The sequence below is a fragment of the Solanum lycopersicum genome, chromosome 12 (assembly GCF_036512215.1).
Source record: "Solanum lycopersicum chromosome 12, SLM_r2.1".
Lineage (NCBI taxonomy): Eukaryota > Viridiplantae > Streptophyta > Magnoliopsida > Solanales > Solanaceae > Solanum > Solanum lycopersicum.
The window spans coordinates 3,587,737-3,611,776 of record NC_090811.1 but is presented as its reverse complement, the minus strand read 5'-3'; the positions used below and the strand labels follow the sequence as shown (position 1 = coordinate 3,611,776).

The window sequence follows — 24,040 nt, the reverse complement described above, 5'->3', positions numbered from 1 at the left end:
CTCCAATTATTTGCGTGTATAATAATAACATAATTTTCTTAACATTAAATTAATGAACATCAAACACTTGGTACGAAGTTTTCTTCAAGTTAGATCTTAATTGACCTTACTATACCACCAAGTTGTGTTGCGTGATGAACGAGATTTCTTCATCCCTAATTAAAAGTCTCGAGAATATAAGCTTGAATAGAGCACTAGATCAAAGAAACTATAGCTACTTGTGATATACTAATGTAAGTTATCTATTAAACAAGATCCGTTGTAGTCTAGTTGGTTAGGATACTCGGCTCTCACCCGAGAGACCCGGGTTCAAGTCCCGGCAACAGAAATTTTTTTCTTTTTGTCTTACATGACATAATCTTTCAGTATTTACTTATGCACACTTAAAAGTAAAAAAACGATAACTTAATTTATCGAGATTAGGAACATAATTTGCTAACCAAACACCCCTGATTAGGCATATTTTATATACAAGTGATTTATGATTATGTAGATAATAATTGTCCTAGATAAAGAGTATTCAATAACTAAGACAAGACAATTGAATTAACTACTTGAACAAAACTGGACAGATATTAGGTACTGGTTTATGTTTGTCTATTAATATTAATAAAATACAAAATAGATGGCCTTAAAATATTAGGTATTAGACTTGCAAATTATAGCTAAGAGACAAAAAAATAATAATTAATACTAACTCAATTGCTAAGCATTTTATAAAGGGAAACTATGATATCGATCTCTTAAAATCATTTGTTTTCAGAGATCACTAGTTTGAAATCTATCGCAGAAAAAAACCTAGTGTAATATGATAAGAATACAACACATGATGTATGAATTAGACACGTGTTACTGATGGAAAGTCCGCATGATGTGCACGTTAAGCACACGTCCCAAAATCTCTCGTCCAATAATAATTGTCCACTATTGACTTGACACATAAATTAAGAAACTGTAAAGGACATGGGTAATTTTACTAAAGCACCCTTATTAAATAATGAAAAATGAATACTATTTTAATAGAAAAGATAAATAAGACACAAAATGGCAAATTATTTATTGTCTTTATACGCTGAACAACAATATTGGACATCCTAAAATAGCGTGGTGGATAAGTAAAGATGAACGGAGAGCTGGTGAAGAAGAACTGTCAATGAGGTTTATTTTCGTTTTTAGCAATCGTGGTGTCTAAACCAACTTACACACATCTCAATTAATTTCACGAATACCCATTACCTTTTTCCGACACATATTTCGGTTAACTCTACTCATTGAGGCTTGGACAGATGGAGAAAAATAATATTTTATTTTATAATAAGAAATATCAATGAGATTTAAATAAAAGTTGTGCATCTTTAAAAATAGGGCCCTTAACAGTTGGTACACTTGCCTTGGAAATTGGAAACATATTTCACAATCCATCCCCATTTGTTATAAAGATAGTTCTCAGTTGTCAATCTACTTTGAGCTGTCAAGCACAGTTTTTGAGACATTAACAGATAACATAAGTCCCTACAAGTAGATGTATGACCTAATTCCAGGTACAATAACTAATAGATCGTGTTGCTCGGACTTTTCAAAATGATATCATATCTGTGTCGGATTTTCCAAAAACAAACACTATTTTTGGATGATCCAATCCGATATGCACCTTCCTTTTTGAGGACAGTGAGTCCACCCTTTTATGCTTCTCCGCTTAGAATACTAATAGCCTTTTATGACGTGCGTTTAACCACACATCATAAGTTTTTGTATTCTTAAACTAGGCCAAAGCTGTGGGGAAAGATGGTTGCTATGTAACTAAAATGCACAACTTTTGACTTGAAAAAAAACTTCATTCATTTATAGACATGAACAGAAGTTACTCCTAGTTAATCTTGATCTAGTAATCTAAAAATCTCAAGAATTCTATGATATGCATAGATATTGACTCATTTTCTCTGTACACAACCAGTTTTTGCAGCTAATCTATGTGAATTTAACCAGTTGTTACAAGTCTTTATATCACCTGAATAACACAAAGATGAAAATCACTCTGAGGAGAAACTCAAGTCATCGATTGATCTACATATCTCTGTTTCGTTTGCTTTGTTGGCTTGTGCTGATTCAGTTTCATCGTTGTTCGAGTCCTTCTCTTTACCTTCAGCAGATTCAACACAGTCAGGAAATCTAAAGCAACTAATAAGATGGTCATTTGTAATACCAGCAACCTGCATGAAAGAGTAGACCACAGTAGGTCCCACGCCCCGGAAACCTCTCCTAATTAGGTCTTTGCTAATCAGATCTGCTTTTGCTGTCTTCACCGGAACTTGACGAGGATATCTAAATCCACTTACTATAGGCTTGTGGTTCACAAAGCTCCAGATATACTTGTCAAATGATCCAAATTCATCTATAACCTGACATAAAACAGCATAAAATTAATTATTTAAGCTTGTGTTTCACAAAACCTGTCACTAGGCCACAAACCGGCTATGTTATTCAGAACCTCAAAAAATGTTGTTGAGTCGGTGTCTGATCCACAAAAAATCAGACATACACAGTGATTTTTGAAGAGTCCAAGCAAAATAGCACAGTCATTAAGAAGAGTTCCATTTCAAAAAGAACGTCTCTTTCCGTTTTTGGGAGCTCTTTGATTTCAACTTTTCACAAGGCATTTTAAGACCGCAATTTAAAGGATATTTGGGTTCATTCAACCTATTTTTAGTTAAAGACCACAAGATTCAATAGTCTTCTTTACTTTCTTAAAGTCCGTGCCAAATCAAAGCCAGACAAACAAATTGAAACGGAAGAAGTACTAGGTATAACCAGCTGGCATTACTTTCTAGTTTGAAATATTAAGGTAAGCCTGCCTCAAGTGAACTTGCCAGTTGTCGGTACAGATCAAACAAACTGACTTATCACCAGGACCACTATTAACTTACTTCTCTACCTAATCCAATAACTGATTGAATATCCTACATTTAAATAAGAAGAATCGAGAGTGGTCCACGGAAGAGACTCCCGATAAAATCATACTATTACTTCAGAAATTCGACAATCAGAATGATTTTTTCATTTAATTAGCCAGTAAATTGCCTATAAGTTGGAACACATGTAAGTGTTTATCCTAAATAGTTGATGTTAGCTATTGGACCACCCTATACATATTAGTAAACGCAAACAAGTTGAATCAAGGTGGAAGTGACCACTATTTCTAGCTGGATAAGAGAGCAATACCTTCAACATTTGACGAGCATTTTCAATGATGCCACGCAGTTTAAGTTCTGATAATAGTGAGCATGCCGTACCTCCAGGAGCTAAAGTCTTCTTTTCATTCAACTTGGCCACTACTATGGGATCAAAATCTGCGAATACTTCTCTGCATCACAATTTTTTTAAAATTTCTGAAAGTTATGGTAGAGAGATGGCGAGGTAATGCAAGAAAGAACTCGGAAGACAAAACATAGCAGACCATCCTAGCCCAGGACAGGAGAACTAGAACTTGTTAATCCCTTTTATTGACAAGTAACATGAATAATTGGAAGCAGATCCTTAAAGGAAAAATATAGGCATAATTACATAAACACACACTCAAACTTGGCCTCAGTTTTGACGAGTAAACACTTCAGCTTTGAATATGCACATCTAGACATTTCAACTTGTCTCCGCATGTCAGTTGAACACTCCACCTTACAAAATGATTATCTAGACACCTTCAAATGTTATGTGTCACGTCTGCATCAAATGTCCACGAGACACGGTGAGGGTTGGAGTGTTTAGTTGTCAATTGAGACAAAGTTGAGGTGTCTCACTGTGCACTCTCAAAGTTTGAGTGCTTACTTGTGGATTGGGACCAAGTTTGAATGTGTATTATGTATTATGCCAAAAAATTAACTGTTTTCCTGGTGAAGAAGTAACACTTTCATCTATCAAATAAAAGAACTTATCCCAAACAGTACCTGAATATGTGCCTCTTGCAAAGAATGGAAGGCCAGGTGAGTTCAGCCAATGCCCCGCAAAGGACAAGGAGCTCGAATAGCTTCCTGCAAGATTCAATAAGAATTAGAATCTATATATTGTGTGAGAATTCTCTGGACAAGAATCTGGCAACTTACTTGTCGTCATGGACTGGAACTCCCCATTCTTCATCGTGGAAATTAGCATAAGATGGATCTGGTTAAAAGGAGAAACAATATAAGAAACTACAAGCTCAAAATTGTATAGGTCGTACTATATATATATATATAGCTTAACAAGGATTTTAATCGTCAGTATATACTCTCAAAATTATTTAAAGTTTTCTGCAGCTTTCAAATTCAGTCTGACATTTCCTATAGCCAACAGTACTGGAAGTAGAAGATAATAAGGTCTTGCTATAGCCAATTCATATACTGTGCAGCCAAAGGATTTCAAAAATACATAAACAGAAACTCGAACTTGGCCTCAGCTGGCAAGTAAGCACCCCAACTTTGAGAGTACACACATCTCAACTTGATGTCAATTGGTGATCAAACACTCTAGCTCATCCTCACAGTTTCTTTGGACACCCAACATTGAAGTTACACATAAATTTTGGAGGTGTCTCGATGATCATATTTTGCAAGTTGGACTGTTCAACTGACCCAGTCGAAATGAATTGAGGTGTCTAGACATGCATACTCAAAGTTGGAACATTAGTTGCTAGTTAAGGCCAAGTATAGTGTCTATCTATGTATTATGCATTTACTTATTCAATAGTCAGGGCACTTATACATAAAAATTGTTCCAATTTCCACAATTTTCATCTTGAAACATCTCTAAAAGAATCACCCCCTTCATGGTCACCTCCAAAAATGATGGTAAAGAAGAACAGGAAATATCAGCTAACAGGCTGCAATTAACCTTCTAATTTAGAACATTTCTCGATTAAATTTCAACAATAATTGCTTTGGACGGTGTAATATCAGAAGCAACAAACAATCAAAATCCAAATATAGTAAATTTTGAAAAAAAGAACTACCAAGAACACACCTGTATTAGGTGTCACCCAGGCACATCTTTTCTTTGATTGTGAACCATCAATTGAAGAGTCTGATATATCATCTGAAACTATCCTTTTGGACTTCGACGCCAACTGCTTCCTTCTGCTTGAGGTACTATTCATTCTATATATCCTACCAGTTGAAGCACTGCTGTGATATGAATCCGTCGAGGCATCAGAAGAACATGAAGCACTAAGTGAAAAGTTGGAATACAATGACTCTTGTCGCCTAAGTATCGAAGGAACATCAAAAGGAAGCAATGAAGGGGATGGCTGGTGACCATTTTTATCATCCATCTCAAGCTCCTCTTTTGACTTCACTATCTTTCTCGTAGGTTTCGAAATAGATTTTCTTGAACCAGGTGATCTCTGTGCCTTATTCCCAGCTAGTCCAAGAACTGGCCTTGCTTCTGAATCAGCTACATTCATTGACCTTACTCTTGAAGCTCCTGACATTGAACAAAACTCCCCTCTGCTTCTGTCTCCTAATTCAATTTTAGGCCTCCGAATCCTCAAAATTCCATACGTCTACCGCCTGCTGCAGTGACCCAAAATTTCAAAATTACTAATCTGAAGAGCCTCTCAAGATCTTACAAAACCACACATTGCTAGTACCCAGCAAAAACTCCACAAATCATACCTAACAATGCTTATGATTCCTATCTAATACCAAAACTGGGGATCTTAGTAGCTCAGTTGATTGGTTTGCTACCTGAAATTTCACCTTATTGGTGAGGGTTCGACTCCACATCTTGTAATCCCCACCCCCATTTCCCCCTTTTCGCAAAAAAAGACTATCTAAACCTCAATATCACTCTGTATAGTGTACAACCTTTCAACCCCAGAAGCACAAAACTTGCATTAGCTAAATCATCCTTCACAAATCCAAGAAATTACAACAAACCCTTCAACTTAGATGCTACAAATGACATGTATTCATTCAATCTTGACACTCAAATTGCAAAAATCTCAATAAAGATTCAACCTTTACATACAAACACTCAAACCCCACAACTTATTTCCTCTCAAAACTCAATCTTTAAAACAAACATAACTTAAAACTCACAAAAACAACCTCTTACTTCAAATGAAATGCAAATCTCAGCATAAAGTTTCAACCTTTTCAATAAACCACTCAAACCCCACAATTTTATTTCCCCTAAAAATCCTCCACCAACACCCCATCAAAGCTAAATCTCAACATCAACACATCCAAGAACTACAAAATGCATTTAAAAAAATAATCTTATCTGTCTTTGACTATACATAAACTTCCAACACACACATTTTTTTCAATAAATAAAAGATTTTACTTTACTACTTGCAAATATTTTTTTAAAAAATGTAGAGACAGCTGTTATTATTATTGAAAATAAAGAATGAACCTTGATAGATACAGATTCCATTGAGCTTTTTTTTTTTTCTTTTTTCTATCTTTTAGAAAGTATGAAACTGAGACTTTGTCTTTTCAGAACTTCATTATTCTTTGAAGGAAACAAAAGCTGTTTCTCAGTGATACTAATAATGCTTTTTCCTTTTCCTTTTTTTCCACTCTCTCTCTCCTTTTCTTGATTTTTTTTTCAAAAATGATTATATTTTTTAGGGAATTTAGACAAAGAAAAGAAAATGTAGGATATATGAAGGGGTTCTTGATCTGGAAACAAAAAGAGTTTTTTTTTTTTTTTTGGAGTTTTGGAGAGAGAAAGAGAGTGAAGTATAGTGAGTGTGAGAGAGAAAAAAAAATTGAATTTGGAGGAGAAACGGTTGGGTTGGTGACCAGCTCGGGCTGGTTGAGGTTGGTACATATAGGAGTGTCGGGGACTAGGCAAAAGCTATATGTCGTATAAATTTTTGAAAAGATTAAGGTTTTGAGCGGAAATGAAAATTTTTGTTGGTGAGTAATTTGAATTGGTTGTCATTTTTTTTTTTCTTATATAAGATTATAGAAGTGTTGGATACAAGGTGAAAGAATGTACGTAAAAAATCTGAAAAGATAAAAAATTGCTTTGTAACTGGAATGAAAAATTTAGTTAGTGACCAACTTGAGTTTGTTGTTGTTTTTTTTCCTAGATTATAAGAGTGTCGGATACTAGGTGAAAGATAAATGTACGTAAAAAATCTGAAAAGATAAAAAAAATTGCTTTGAAGTTTGAAACGAGAATGAAAAGTTTAGTTAGTGACCAACTTGAATTGATTGTCGTTTTTTTTTTTCCTTACATAAGATTATAGGAGTGTCGGATACTAAGTGAAAGATGAATGTACGTAAAAATTCTAAAAAGATTAAAAAAAAATTGCTTTGAATGGGAATGAAAAGTTTAGCTTGTTACCTACTTGAATTGGTTATCGTGTTTTTTTTCTTATATAAAATTATAAGAGTGTTGGGGTATATGGTGAAAGATGTATGTATGTAAAAATTCTAAAAAGATCAAGAATTGCTTTGAAATAGAAATGAAAAGTTTAGTTGGTGACCAACTTGAATTGATTATCGTTGTTTTTTTCTTATATAAGATTATAGAAGTGTTAGGATACAAGGTGAAAGATAAATATACGTAAAAATTCTGAAAAGATCAAGAATAGCTTTGAAATGAGAATGTAAGTTTAGTTGGTGATCAACTTGGCGAAAAATTGATGTATTACAATTTTTTTTGAGAAGATCAAGAATTGCTTTAAAGGGAATGAAAAATTTAATTAGTGATCAACTTGAATTGGTTTTTGTTTTTTTTTTCTTTCTTACAAAGCCTATAGACGTTAAATACAATAAAAAAAATGAATATGAAAGATAAATATACATAAAAATTCTGAAAAGATCAAGAATAGCTTTGAAATGAGAATGTAAGTTTAGTTGGTGATCAACTTGGCGAAAAATTGATGTATTACAATTTTTTTTGAGAAGATCAAGAATTGCTTTAAAGGGAATGAAAAATTTAATTAGTGATCAACTTAAATTGATTTTCGTTTTTCTTTCTTACAAAGCTTATAGACGTTAGATACGAAAAAAAATGAATATACATAAAAAAAATTTAAAAAGATTAAGAATTGCTTTGAAATGGAAATGAAAGCTTAGTTGATTTTTTTTTTTTTTTCATTCATAAGAGATGAGACTTTTTTTCATAATAATAATTTGAAGCATAATAATGAGGAGTTAAATGCCTAAACCATATAGGCGCATTGACCATATTGTCATAACACAATCAATATTGCTTTTTTAAGTATCAATTTTCATTAAATTTTGTCATTTTGAACAAGAAAGAAGAAACCAACTTTACATAATATAATAATAATACTCTCTTCGTCCGGTATTATTTGTCATGGTTTCTATTTTTAGAGTCAAACTATAAAAACTTTGACCAACATTTTAAGATGTATTTTTTCATCATATTTATATGCAAAAAATTGTAATTTATAATACTTTTCATATAAATTTTAGAATATCTAACTTTTTTGTTTAAAATATCGAATTAATGTGATCCAATATACCTTTAAAAATTAGTCAAATTAACTTTTGATAATCGCAACATGACAGACAATTTCGGACGGGGGAGTATCATTTTTCTTACTTAGATGTCTAATATTTGAGTTAGTTCATTAAATTCAAATTTAGCATTAAAAGGTCTTTTATTAGAGAGTGATGCATTCTCCAATAAAAATTTCTCTTACTCATAACTCAAATTCAAAATTCCCATTAATCAACTTAATTAATATATGCTTTTATTATTTGCTTACTTTTTTAATCATCTGAAACATATAATTTAGCAATTCAATTAATTCAAATTTATGTCAAATAGATAATTTTATTCTTTAGTTATTTACGCCAAAAGATTCTCGATTTTTATGATTCGAACTTGAAATTATTAAAATTGTAGAAAATTTTTAAAAGTTTGAATATGTGGTAAGAAAAATGGTTTGCCCTATTTACACAATACAAGTTTTATTCTGCCATTAAAAGATTCTTTTTTTTATTTGATTATTCTTTTTTGAAAGACATTTTCTACTATATATAGACAATCTAAGTTTTGGCATCCTGCAATGGAATTTTCTTGTTTTCAACAAATGTATGTTATTGTACTTTTTAATAAAATGTAACTTTCTAAAATTTATTTTTATTTTTATGTGTAGCATTAGGGTTATCCATGTACATAGAAATTATAGTTAGGGGTGGAGTTAAAAATGTCAACTATGAATTCGATCGAATTTAATAAATTTGGCCTAAATATTGTATTTATGTCATGAAATTTATTAAATGTGTAGAATTTTAAATTTAAAACCTCTAGTATACAATTCATAACTCATAAGATTTAAATTTTGAATTCGTCTTTATGACATACTGGATAAAATTCTTAGCCTTTGTTAAGATTAAAAAAAATAAATGAGAAAGGAACCAACAAATAATAAAGCTTAAGTTACATATATTATTAATATAAAAATTATCTTGTTTCGTCATGTCATTTTTACTTGTGATTATTTATCTTATTTTCAAGATTATAAACTTCATATTTTAAAAGGTCTAGCTTACCTACAGATACCTTCAATTTCATTATAAGCCTTATATTTAAAAAAGATACATCAACGATATATTATAGGTATAATACATAAATGTATCATTTAACTTGACTTCAAATCATATTTATATTCTTCAATTTTGGATGTGCATAAATAGACACTTAAACTTGTATAAAGTTGAATAAATAGACACGCATGTCCTACATGTCATCCTACATGTCATTTTTTGTCCTACGTGGTGTTGTACGTGTATTTTGTCACGTAGGACTCATGTGTTTATTTATTTAAAAGTTGGATAATTAAAGTGCCTATTTGTGCATTATGAAAGTTGGAAGTCAAAATTAAAATTTAAAATCAAATTTAGGATCTAATATATGTATTATGCTTATATTATATAACTAAAACTCAAAATATGATATTACTACTCAACACTAACTATAAATTTAATGCAAATGTTTAGTCCATGACATACATTATTTCTCTTGAAGAAGTTAACCAACTAGCCGGTCATTTAATGGCTTAAATTTTTAGTAGGTTGAATCCATTCGCACCCTTTCAAATTTGACATCAATTTTCATTTAGACATTTTAAGTAGATTTTGTTCATTTTTAACACTTTAAGTATAGGTCCGTTATGTTATTTTGACACCTTTTTGCTAATCAGCTAAAATTACAAAGTGTGTGTAACACACTTGTGCATGACATGACGTGACGACTAATTCAAAGTTGACATGTGACATATGAATGTAAAAATAACTAATTTTTTCGCAAAAATAAATAAATAAAATTATCTATTTTCTACCATCCCGCCCCACCTTATATCACGCCACCCCTACGTCCCTTTTGCCTCCCCAACTCTACAACCATTTTCTTGATTCTTCTTCCATTTTAAAAAAAAAATCATTACATTTTAGGTTTTTTAAAAATTGATTTTGAAAATTATATATGACATTCTTCTAACTTTTTTGAAAAAAATGTGTGTCTTGTTCTAAAAAATCTTTTCAAAATTAGTGTGATAATTTTAAAAATTTTGTTCTTATAAACGTTTTAAAAATTAGTGTGATAGTTTTTTTATTTTATTTTTCATATTTTGCAAGGTTTTTTTATCATGAATTTTCATGGGGGGGTGGGGGTGGAATAAGTGGTAGGGCTAAAAAGTGATGAAGAAGAATGAAAAAAAATTCAAAAATATCCAAAAGAAAAGACCTCTCACGCGCTTAAAATGGTTGCAACACACACAATATGTCGAGTTAACAAAAAATGTCAAATTAACACAGTGGAACTCAACATGAGGTGTCTAAAGTAAACAAAGTCTAGTTGAGGTGTCTAAGTGAAAATTGATGTCAACTTTAGGAGGCTACCGATGGGTCCAGCCTTTATATAGTATATGTATAATTATGAGATAGTCAATGTATAACAATAAATATAATTAATCAATAGTACCAATAACAATAAAACTTGTGTAATTCACAAGTGGAGTTTGAAAAAAAAGTATACACGTAAGAGATAATATATAATCAGGACCCTTAACTTGACATTAGCTGACAACTATGACATTGAACTTTGAACGTGCACAAGTAGACATTTAAACTTGTATAAAATTGAGCAAATGGACACATTCATCCTACGTGGCATCCTACATGACAATTTTGTGTCCTATGTGGCGTCCTATGTGTGTTATGTCATGTAGGACTAGTGTGTCTAATTGTTTGATTTTATACAAGTTTAAGTGTCTACTTGTGCACACTCAGAGTTTGAGAACATAATTATCAGTTGAAACCAAGTTAAGGGTCATATTTATATACTGTGCTTCATGTCATTACTTTTCAAAACAAATACTAATATTAATGTTTGATACGTGAAGATGATACGAAATAATCAATTATAAGTTAGAATATAAAGAGTTAACTTACAAACATTTCATGTATTCAATGTTATGATCTTACACATCTTAATCAATTTTATGAAATATATTATATAATAACTCAACAAACATTTTATCTTGTTTAATAATGATCTGTAATTAACGATTAATCCAGAGTGGTTCTTCAAAATCCACACCTGTAAGCATGATTTTTATATAACAAAAGACATATAGCTTATATTTAATTTAATTACATTATAATATATCATAGTGGCATATAGTAGATAAAATAACACATATAATGCATGTATACACCCAATAATCAATATATATATATATATAAATGAGGACCATTGAGGAGGTGATGTGGCACCTCTATATGGCCTCCATTTGCATTTAGCTTTTTCCATTTTTTTTTTTAAAAAAATAATTATTGTATATCATTAAAAGTTATTTAAATTTATTACAAATAAATATTTTATTAATGGTGGGTCATTTATAACAAAAACTCTTCCTATTTTTTATTTCTTTATCTCACTTATAATTAAAAGAGAAACATAATTTATTTATTTTTAACTTTTCTAATTTAAATTAATTATTTTATTATAAAAATATATTACTTCATTTATACAAATATACAAATAAATACTTTATTAATGTATGAACATTTATAATATAAAAAAAACTCTCTATATTTCTTTTCTATTTGTTTATCTCACTTCTAATCGTGAAATCATAATTTTTTTATTTTTTTTTTACATTTTAAGTATTTTTATTTTTGTTTTTGAATTTATTCACTAGGAGTTACTACCCATGACTTGCCCCTCTTTAATTTTTACTTTTAATAATATTCATGACTCTCATAATTTATATTCATAACCTCCAATTTAAATTTATAAGTTTATATGTCTTATGGAATTCCTTTATTTTGCCTATAAATTTATATTAGTTTCATGAACATTCACATCACAATTATTCTTTCTTTTTTCATCATATAAGTTTGATTTGTAACAAAAAAAATGTACATAAAGGTAAGAAATACTTCATTGAAATTTTTATTTTTTATCTTCTCTATTTTTGTCTATATAAATTCGTATTTGATTTGTGAAGGAAATTAACATGTAACAAAAAAAATAATACATGAAGTTAATAAATATATTATTCTTAAGTCCTTATTTTTTTCATTTCCTTTATTTTGTCTATATAGATTCATATTTATTTTCATGAAGATTCACATACAAAGTTATAATTTCTCTTCTTCATAATACTTGTTTGTGAATTAGCTAACATGTAACAAAAAAAAAGTATATGAAGGTAAGGTATATTTCATTCTTAAGTCTTTCTTTTTATTTTTATGAACTTAGACATGCTTTCTTAATATATATTTTTATGTTTGTATCATAATTTATCAAATAAGTATGATTGAAAAAATCTCTTTAATTCTTAACAATGTTTTGTCCATATGCAATTACTCTTTCTAATAGTTAGTTTTCCATATATAATATAGTTTGATTATAATATTTGTTAGATTTCAAGAAATAATTATTATTTACTATTGTTATTACTATTGAAAAGATAATATATAAATATATTAAATATGGTTTATATTTCGTTCTTTCTTTTGACATAATTATTTTTAATTCGTATATGCTTTTTTTTTATTCAGTTGGTTGCATATATGAAGAGTTTGACATATGGATAAAAACATGATGACGGATCTCTTTACAAAGGAAGATGGTACAAGGAAAAAAAATGAAGCATAATTAGAGATTATTTTTTCACTTTGAAATTTATTAGCAACTTAGTTACTTTCGCTAGAGTTTTTAAAATTTTAATTTATGTAAATAATTTAGTTAAATGTATTATATTGTCAATGCTAATCATTTGATCCTTTACTATTCTATTTTCTCTTTGTTATGAAAAAAATAAATATAATTATATAATTTTAACAACAACAAAATTTATGATGATTAGTTTCACTTTTATTATAAATTATAAAAAGTAATTGAAAAATATATTATTATTTTCATGATGTCATTTTTTGCGTATATAACAATCTATCGTCGTTCTTTTTGCTTTGAAATGCATTTATAATTTTTATGTAATCACCAATTATTATATTTTCTCTGTTCATTTTTTGTATTTTCACACCTTTTTTTTTATTTATTTTTTTATTTTACAAATAAAATCAATACATAATTAGTAATACATTTAGTGGCTAATAAAATTATACATTTAAATTATTTATAACTCATGTCTCTTCATCTTACTTGTAAAGTTTAATACTAAATATGAATCATGACTTTATATGCTTCATAAGTATTTAATTAATGTTTAAAAAATTATAATAAGCAAATGTAATAATAAAATAAAAGAAAACAATATTGTTTTGACGAAATCAGAGTTTGGATAGAACATCACTACTCCTAGAAAAGATAGAGAAAATTAAAACATTTAAAATATTTTCAACCTAATACAATATATTGTTATTTCAACATATTATCCCTTATTTCATTTACTTTATCACGGTGAATATTTTGTTCTAATATATACATATACAAAACAAACAAATATATATTATATGTTTTACAAAAGTTTATGATATCACAGACGAGAAGAAATATAAATATTATCTATATATTCGATACTAACGTAAATATTATATATTTCATATTATTATCTTATAAATATTTCATATAATCGCGCGAAGCGCGAATAGTTTCACTAGTTCTTAATATATACTGATATTTTTTCAATTACAAAGTCTTCTTTCACACATTTCGAGTTTCTTCAAGAATATAAAGTTTATTCAAGAGAAAACATTCTAACAATATTATTTTCTATATACGCTCATAGCTCAAACTCGATATATACCTACTATTACATTATTTTATTTCTAGAAGTCAACTCTCAAATTTTGAAGGTTATAAAGTCAGGCGTAAATTAGACCTATTGAATAATTAAAACAAAATAAAATAAATAGAACTAAACGATAATGAGTAAATTACAAATCATTAGTGACTCGTAAGAAGCACCAAAATGAGAAGTTCAAAATTGTTTAAGAAAATGATGCATATAACGTATGTAACTAAAGAAAATCGAAGAGAAAATCAATAAAAAAACATGTTAATATTTTTAAGATTGGATGAGATAATACTGGCTCTTCAATTATTTTGTTTCACAAAAAAATAATAATGACATTTAAAAACTGTAATCTTAAGAAATTAATTATTTTATTCCCTTTACTCATTTAAGAAAAGAATTTACATTTTTGACTAAGCATAGTGTTATAATAGATAAAATGATTCTTTACTCATAATATATAGTGTTTTAGTTTCTACTTGTGAAAAACTATTGGCGCAAAACACACAAAAGTTGCGGTGGACGTAAATTATGATAGAAAGTTAAATGAAAAATAATTTTTTGTTTCGTTCGTTTATATTAATAGTCATAATATTGGTTTTTCTAAAAAAATATTCTTCTGTTATTATTTTTCAATCATTATATTATTTTGTTGTTATTGTTGTTCATATTACTTTATTTATGCTCTATATTTGTTTTTGATTGAATATCAAAAATACCTTTAAATTTTTTTAAGTTTTCAAATTCATACAAAAACTATTAAGTGTACGAGTTTTTTTACATGAACTATCACCAAACGTTTATTGAAATCTCAATTACCAGTTGTTCACTTTTTCTACTGAACGATAATGATATTTTAGATAGAAAAAGAAAATAATTGATGATTAAGATATGTTTTGATAAATATGTAATTGACAATAGTTTCAAGTAGGAAAAGTTAATCGCTGAATGGCAAAAAACTCAAAAATTTAAAATATTTTGTTTGAATTATTTTTTTCTAGAGTAGAAAGCCTATCTAAAAATAACAGTAAGAATAATTTTGTTTAAGTATTTCCTCCATCCACCTTTAAAATTTTAAAATTCAAACAAATTTTCTTTGATCAAAATCTTTTAAATATTTAGCATGAATTATCAATTAGTTTTCAAAACTTTATATTAGTAATATTAAAATTTTTTAACTCTCGAAATTCGAATTATGCCAATTGCGGAACCCCAAAAAGACACGTCAATGCATACATCATTATCTTCTCAATTTGTCACTCAACAACAAGTCACACTGACCCTTTAGGTCTCTCTATCTACATATAAATACACAAAAAATTCCATTATCAATGGCCGCATTGAGAGTTTCTTCAGCATTGGCTTGTTCATCTTCTTCATCTTTTCACTCATACCCTTCAATTTTTACTAAATTTCAATCTAGTCCCATCTGGTCTTTTTCAATTTCAGTTACACCCTTGTGTTCAAGAAGAGCTAAAAGAATGGCTCATTCTATTGCTCGTGATACTCTTGGTCTTACTCATACTAATCAAAGTGATGCTCCTAAGGTGGTTTCTTGTTTTATTTTAGCAAAAAGATTTGATCTTTATTGGTTTTTTGTTAGGTTGGTTGGATTGATTTCTGATTTTTATTTGTGGGGTTTGGATTCTTGATCTGTGAGACTGTGTAGTTTTATCTTTATCTTTGGGGATTCAGTGGAAAGACTGGATTTTTGTTGATTTATTGGTGAATTTCAGTGCATAGAACTGTTTTTTCTTGTTTTGTGGTTTTGATTCTGATTTGTGTTTGTGATTCAGTGCCGAAAAGGGATTTTTATTTGTTTTTGGTGAATTTCAGTGCATAGAACTGTTTTTTTGCTTGTTTCTGTTGTTTGGATTCTGATTTGTGTTTGCGATTCAGTGCAAAGAAGGGACTTTTTCTTTTTGGTGAATTTCAGTGCATAGAACTGTTTTTTCTTGTTTGTTTTTGTGGTTTGGATTCTGATTTATGTTTGTGATTCAGGGCAAAGAAGGGATTTTTTTTTTGTTTTTGGTGAATTTCAGTGCATAGAACTGTTTTTTTTGCTTGTTTCTGTTGTTTGGATTCTAATTTGTGATGATGTATACTTTCATTGTGATTCGTTGCAAAGAATGATTTGTTTATAGAGTAAAAGATTGGAAACATAGCTAAATGTTTATCGAATTTTCACCAAATGTTTATTGAAACATACCTCAGCTATCATTGAAAAAGGAAAAAGTGAGCAACTGATACTTGATGTTTCAAGTAGGAAACTGACATATATGATAGTTCATAGTTTAGGTATGGAACTAGAAAAATTCGTGATATGTTGGATGTGTTTTTGATCCTTTGCTCTTTTTTATATTCTTCTTATCTTGTTCTTGTGGACTTGGATTATGATTTGTGATAATGTATACTTTCATCTTTGTCTGTGATAATTCAGTGCAAAGAATGAATATTTTGTTGTTATTGTGAATTCAATGCATAGAACTGATTTTTCTTGTTCTTTTTCTCTTGTTTTTCGTGGGTTTGGATTCTGATTTGTGATAATGTATAACTTCATCTTCATCTTTGTGACTTCAGTGCAAATAATGGATCTTTTAGGTGTGAGTTCAGTGCATAGAGAACTGATTTTTCTTGTTCTTTTCTCTTGTTTTTTTGTGGTTTGTATACTGACAATATACTGATTTGTGATATTGTATACTTTCATCTTTATGTTTGTGAATTCAGTGTAAAGAAAGGATAGTTCTTCTCTTGTTTTGGAGGGTTCTTTGTGTCTGATTTGTGATACAATTAACTTTGAAATTCATCTTTATGAATTAAGAACTGATTTTTCTTATTTTATTGTTTTGCGTCCGCATTCTGATATGTTAAACCCTTGTCTTTCATGGTTATATTGTAATTTCAGTGCATAAAAGAACTAATTTTTGATTCTCTTTTGCTTGGGATTTTTCTTGGTCTCAGTTGGTAAGTGAGCACTTCAACTTTGAGAGTTCACATATAGACACCTCAACTCGTCTCCACTAAGTCCGTTGAACACTTCAACTTACGGAATGATCCATGTAGAGACCTCTAAAATTTTTGTGTCATGTCAGCCTTGGGTGTCCAAAAAACACATTAAGGACAAGTTGAGACCAAGTTGAGGTGTCTAGATATGTTCTCTTCAAGTTGGAGTGCTTACTTGTCAATTGAGGCTGAATTTAAGTGTCTCTTTATGTATTATGTCTATAAAAGATGAGTGTGATACCGTTACTCTCATGTTTATCTTTGTGAGCTTAACCTTTTGAAAAACTTATCTTTCTTATTTTGTTTTTGATGAGTCCGTATTTTGACTTCTGCGTGTGATACCTATACACTCATGTTTATCTTTGTTATGCTGTTTGATATTAGAGTAGCTAATGATTGTTTTATGCGAAATTGGTGTTATTTCCTTATCTCATGAATAAAAAAGACTTTTGATCTCCCAATCCTGTCATAAATATGCCATTATGTTCTATTTGAATTGACCTTTTGGAGTAGAATGTGCATTTATAGAGTGTAATGGATATAAAGTTTCAGATTGCTTACAAGTTACAACAAGTAGTTTGGGATTGAGTAGTAGTTCTGTAATTGGGACTCTTTTTCTGGGGGTGGCTATAATCCTAACATATCCTATCTTTAAGAGTGTAGATAATTTTTTTAATGTTCCATCGTTAGCATGCAGCCAATTGTTGATTCCTGCGATTCTTGTGTTTATACTCATGGAAGTTCTATAATTTCCGGACTAAATCTTTTTTCTATTTTTGGAACATGAAAGATTTCATTTGCTGCTAAAGAGATTGATCTGGTGGAATGGAAAGGAGACATACTTACAGTAGGTGCCACAGAGAAGGACTTGGCTAGAGACGGGAATTCTAAGTTCCAGAATCCACTATTGCAAAAGCTAGATTCCAAATTGAGTGGCTTATTGTCTGAAGCTTCATCTGAGGAGGATTTTAGTGGAAAGGCTGGACAATCCACAATTTTGAGGCTTCCTGGTCTTGGCTCAAAAAGGATTGCTCTAGTTGGGCTTGGCTCACCAACATCATCAACTGCTGCTTATCGCTGTTTAGGGGAGGCTGCTGCTGCAGCTGCCAAGTCTGCTCAGGCTAGTAATATCGCCATTGCTCTTGCTTCTACGGATGGACTCTCTGCAGAGTTGAAGCTTAGCTCTGCCTCTGCCATAACAACTGGTATCCATTTTCATGATCTTCGCTAATTCATTGAATCATATTGAGAAACTAAACTTGGGTTGGTTTTCATGAATGTTCTAGGAGCTGTGCTGGGGACATTTGAAGATAATAGGTTTAAGTCAGAGTCAAAGAAACCAACATTGAAATCTTTGGATATTCTTGGACTGGGTACTGGACCTGAGATAGAGAAGAAAATCAAGTATGCAGCAGATGTCTGTGCAGGTGTTATACTCGGAAGAGAGCTTGTCAATGCACCCGCCAATGTTCTTACGCCTGGTTAGTGTTCTTTCAATGCATTTCCTTGTCCCTTTTATTAGCATGCCTATAACCATGTTATTAACATGCTGACTTTTCGCTGCAGCGGTACTTGCTGAAGAGGCCAAAAAGATTGCGTCCACTTATAGCGATGTCTTTTCTGCAAACATCTTGGATGTTGAGCAGTGCAAAGAATTGAAAATGGGATCCTATTTAGCTGTCGCTGCAGCTTCTGCAAATCCTGCTCATTTCATCCATTTGTGTTATAAGCCTAGTAGTGGAGAAATAAAAAAGAAGATAGCCTTGGTTGGAAAGGGATTAACTTTTGACAGGTAATGCCATCTTCTATAAGTTGGATAAATAGAAATTGATTTCTGACCTGGCTGCAGTGATATCGTTTCTTTTATTATTGCTACTTTTTTTTTTTAAACTCTTATGTTGTGATTGCTTGAACAATTCTTTTTATGTTCCCAGTGGTGGCTACAACATCAAGACTGGACCTGGTTGTTCTATTGAGCTAATGAAGTTTGACATGGGAGGGGCTGCAGCTGTTTTGGGTGCAGCAAAAGCTCTTGGTCAGATAAAACCCGCTGGAGTAGAGGTGAGTCCTTTATCATCATTCAAGAAAAAACAAGTATTTACTCGAAGTGAGTGTATTCAATTATTCTCTTTTCTCCAAACTAATTACCATGCTGCAGGTGCATTTCATTGTTGCAGCTTGTGAGAATATGATCAGTGGGACAGGCATGAGGCCTGGAGACATTATCACTGCTTCAAATGGGAAGACAATTGAGGTAAGCTCATTTTTGGGGCTCTTAGGGGTTTGATTTAATTGGGTCTCTCCTTCACCCCACTTTCACAACAAGCTCTATTTGAAGATTGTTCATCAACCTTCCTATTCAATCTGTTTTCTTTTGTGGTATTCGTGATTGGTTGAGGTGTTTAGAACTGAAGATAATACTGAAACACCTGTTTTATAAGTTCTCTAGATTTTTTGTATAACTCAAGTTGTTTCCTTATTTTCTTTTTGCTGAAAGATTGTCACTTTTCTGCATAATTGAGGTATTTTAACTTTTAGAGTGAGTGAAAAGTGTCCCCTATCTATTTGTCAAAAAAAAAATGTCCCTTATCTGTCAATGATTAAGTTATCATGTATCAATCATGCTTCTCAGTGGCCAGACACATGGCATATGTGGAAGTGCACTAGCTTCAGGAATGCATCTTATTCCCTAGACTACAAAAACATTGAAATACAACCTTTAAAAAGTGGATGATTCAAACTTCCATCTTGACATTTTCACAGTAGATACATTGCACTTGGGTAGATAGTTTATATAGGATAGGATTTTCTTTTATAGTTTATTTTTGATAGGCTATCATTTATTTGATTGTTTACCTATTAGTTTAGGACCAATATGATGCAAGCCTTGGTGCTTATTTTCTGTTTTGCTTTATCTGACTGTTTCGTGGTTACTGTTGGTGCCTTCATATTTATGGTAGGTTAACAACACGGATGCTGAGGGTAGACTCACACTTGCTGATGCGTTGGTATATGCCTGTAACCAAGGTGTAGAAAAGGTATTAATTGAACATTATAATAGTGCATCTGTTGCTTTCGGACATCACTTGACAATGTTTACCATCTAATATGTTTTCTTTGCTTTCCCCTCCCACTTTACACCCCAAAAGTGAAATGTTTCCTTTGAATACATAATTGGAAACATATGAACTTCCATTGGTCAATGTTCTTGTAGCTATCAATATGATTGATCAGTTAAATGCTTAAAATAGACTTGACTATAAAGCCACGTATACTATGAAAATTACAAGCAATAAGACGCGAATTAGAAATAAGATTATCTTTTAACTATAACTTTATTTCTGCAATAACCAATACCTACCAAAATTAGATGTTGTAGCTATCAGAAGAAGTTCCCAGATTTCCAACCTAAGATGTAATAAAAAATGTTGTGAGATCCTCTGCTTTGATCTCCAAAGCTTCGCTCTTGCTAAGAAAGGTTGTACAGTAGTTGGATGTTTACTCAATACCTTGGCATGTGTTAAATGACATGTTTTATTGTTATGCAGATAGTTGATTTGGCAACATTAACTGGTGCTTGTGTGGTTGCTCTTGGGCCTTCAATTGCTGGTATATTTGCTTGTGCCTCTTTTTTTTCTCTTCTTTTTTGGTATATGTGATGGTTGAATAATGGTGAACATTTAGCTGAGGGTCTATCGGAAACAACCTCTCTGCTTTACAATGGTAGGGGTAAGGTCTGTGTACATCCTACCCTTCCCAGCCCCCCTTGTGGGATTGCACTGGGTATGTTGTTGTTGTGATGATCAGTTTATTATTTAATGTTCTAATTTATACATATATTACTTTGATTGCACTAAAATAATTGTGACACCAATTGCACGTGTTGGATGACGAAAGATGCTACGGTGAATCTCTGACTGATATATAAACTATGAATTTCTAATGTACTGGAACTTTATTGGATTTCTTGTACAGGTATTTTTACACCTAGCGATGACCTAGCTAAGGAGGTGGTTGCAGCTTCTGAGGTAAGCGGTGAAAAACTATGGAGGTTGCCGATGGAGGATAGCTACTGGGACTCTATGAAATCAGGAGTGGCTGATATGGTGAACACGGGAGGTCGTCCAGGTGGTGCGATAACCGCTGCTCTCTTCCTGAAGCAGGTAATCATCTGATCACTCTTAATAGTAATGTGTAATTATTTTAGTCATATCGAAATTCACTATGTTATCCCATGAAAATTCTGTCTTGATGCCTTCTTACGGGCAGACCTATGTTGCTCAGTCTCTACAAAAATGCTTCTACATCGAATCCTCCAAAATTTATACTTAAATATGTTAGGTGAAAGTTAGAAGTATAGAATTGCCAAAAGAATTTAAAAAAGAGACGTTCTTTTTGAAACAAACTATAAACAAAAGTAAAACAAACAAATCGAAACTGAGGGAGTTACTACTTTTGGAGGAACAAAAATGATCTGGACTTTCTGTTCTAGCAGCAATGCAAGCTTATGTTTAGTAGAGCCAAAAGTTTCTTCTTACATCATAAACAGAATAAAAGTGACGAGGACGGGAACTTAAAAACATTATTGAAAGGCTAAGGGCCTTCGTTTACAGCTACCAATTATTCGTTACTAGGATCTCTCTGGCCCTCTCCTTTTATAGCGGGTTTTATAAAAGTAGAAATCTTTGAGACGAGAAACTTGACATAATTTTATTCATTTTGCAGTTTGTTAACGAGAAGGTCCAATGGATGCATATCGACTTAGCTGGTCCTGTCTGGAGTGATAAAAAGAAAAACGCCACGGGTTTTGGTGTTTCAACTTTGGTGGAATGGGTGCTGAAGAACTCTACAAATTAGAACCAGTCATCATCTGATGGCTAAAACATATGAGGGAGTTATGTTTTACCATTTTATAAGAAAAAAAAACTTATGAAAAGTTGTAATCTCAAGGGACTTATGGATGTTTGAGAAAAGAATTTGCATCAAGTTTTTATGAATAAATTTGGGGTGAAAATGGTGGAAAAGAAAAGGCACTAGTAGACTTAGATATTGATTTATAAAATGCCTAATATTGCCATCTTACATATGGAATTTATTACCCCTATCCTATTCATGCATGTCTGGTAGAGATCGTATTCACTGTGGTACCATAGTAGGTAAACTTGAAGGTGATTCTAAAGATCGACATTCTAAAATGAGTAGTGTTCATGACATCAACACGACTAACGTATATCCACCTTTATGTGTTAAGACATCGTTCTAAACACGTTCAATAAAATTTTCCAAATGAGGTGCTGTTGCATGACGTAACTTCAACTAACGTGTATTTGTCTCTTTGTTGTCTTCAAATCTTGAGTTCGTTTCTAAGTCATAGTATTGTTCCTTTAATTTTTGCTCTTAAATTTATGTTCTTATTTCTTATATTTAAATTGTCATATTATATTGTTATATAAATTGTTTAAAATATCTTTTTATTAAATTCGAAAAAAAAAATCCTTCTTATACTCAAATTTATCACTCACCCTTTAGCAAATTTTTAAGTACTAAATTTACGGGTCGCTTGGGAGGTCTATAATTATTTTTCTTGAATTTTTTCTCCTTAGGTTTCAAAGAAGTATCAATAAATAGAATCATCCGATTTCAACTTTTTTCTTAAGACCTATTTGCAATCAATTGTTTTACAGTCCGGTAGTAAATCAATTAGTTTCCAAGTTTTTTTCGAAATTAGTTATTCTATTTCATCATTTATAGCCTCTTTCCAAAAAATAAAATCATGTGAAGATAATGCTTCTTTCAACGTTAGTGGTCATCTTCAACATTAAACACATAAAATCAGGACCAAAATCTTTTTATACTCTAACTCTTTTACTTCTTCTTAACTCAAAATCATCAAATTCTTTATTTTTCAAAGTAGAAGTAGAAGAACTAGATAGCGACAAAATATTTTGTTCAATATTTTAACCCCCATTATTTTTAGAATCAAAATGAAATTTATTTTCATGAAAAATAGCATCACCCGATACTGTCATAGTATTATCTTCATAATTAAAAAATCTATAGGTTGTACTATTTGAAGCATAACTAAGAAAAACACAAGTAGTAACTTTCTTACCCGACTTTGTAATCATGGGATCCATTAGCCTCATAAAGACTAGACAACACTAAACCCTTAGTTTTATGAATTATTCCCAATGATCTAACAAAAGAATTAAACTCATTTGAGTCATATTCACGGCCTCTATCACTTCTATTTTTTTTATTTTTCTTCCAAACTGATTTTCAATCTCATGGAGATAAGTTTTGAAATTTTCAAAAGCATCACTTTTATTTTTCATCAAGTAAACATATGTAAACTTAGAAAAATTATCAATGTAAGTGATAAAATATATATTACCTTTACGAGTTAGAATCCCACCAAGTTCACAAATATGAATATAAACTGATTCTAACAAATAAGTTTTTTTTTTCAACTTGAAAATGAGGCCTTTTAGTGATTTTAGCTTTACTACAAGCCTCACATTTTTTAAAATTCTTTTTAACCATTGGGATTAATTCTAAACTATTCATGATTCCAACATAACGATCATTAATATGATGCCAAAAACTGGTAGAAGAAAGCACATAAACATAAGGAGAAGTTTTATTCATCTCAACATTCAACTTAAATATCCATCACATGCATACCTCTTCCCCTCAAAATACCTTTCTTCACTATTACATATTGATCAGATACAATAATTTGTTTAAGGCCTGCTTTATTAAGAAGAAAATTAGAAATCCATTTTTTTCTCATGGAAGAAGTATAAAGTA

General features: G+C 30.8%; 2 protein-coding genes and 1 non-coding gene across 8 annotated transcripts; 2 read left to right on the top strand and 1 right to left on the bottom strand.

Moving 5' to 3' along the window:
- Nucleotides 1–255: 255 nt before the first annotated feature.
- Nucleotides 256–328, top strand: TRNAE-CUC (transfer RNA glutamic acid (anticodon CUC)). The gene has a single exon. It is a non-coding gene; the product is annotated as a tRNA-Glu (tRNA).
- Nucleotides 329–1,814: 1,486 nt separating this feature from the next.
- On the bottom strand, nt 1,815–6,783 carry LOC101267869 (uncharacterized). Of its 6 annotated transcripts, none has more exons than XM_069292538.1 (7): nt 6,388–6,783; nt 4,993–5,540; nt 4,098–4,155; nt 3,942–4,025; nt 3,220–3,361; nt 2,211–2,399; nt 1,815–2,140 (listed from the first exon to the last, which is right to left on the bottom strand). In XM_069292538.1, exons 2-7 carry the CDS (start codon nt 5,456–5,458, stop codon nt 2,048–2,050), a joined length of 1,032 nt encoding a protein of 343 aa, XP_069148639.1. In that variant the 5' UTR covers nt 5,459–5,540; nt 6,388–6,783; the 3' UTR covers nt 1,815–2,047. The 6 variants fall into 6 exon arrangements, with proteins under 6 accessions (XP_069148639.1, XP_069148640.1, XP_010313822.1 ...); XM_069292539.1 differs by having other exon boundaries at nt 4,993–5,537; XM_010315520.4 differs by having other exon boundaries at nt 1,815–2,399.
- An 8,740-nt stretch (nt 6,784–15,523) lies between these two features.
- LAPA2 (leucine aminopeptidase) lies at nt 15,524–22,254 on the top strand. The gene is made up of 10 exons (NM_001246955.2): nt 15,524–15,774; nt 18,021–18,435; nt 18,517–18,711; nt 18,797–19,022; nt 19,165–19,291; nt 19,389–19,484; nt 20,191–20,268; nt 20,779–20,839; nt 21,206–21,393; nt 21,956–22,254. The coding sequence occupies exons 1-10, from the start codon at nt 15,559–15,561 to the stop codon at nt 22,085–22,087; spliced, it is 1,734 nt and encodes a 577-aa protein (NP_001233884.2). The 5' UTR covers nt 15,524–15,558; the 3' UTR covers nt 22,088–22,254.
- Nucleotides 22,255–24,040: the final 1,786 nt, after the last annotated feature.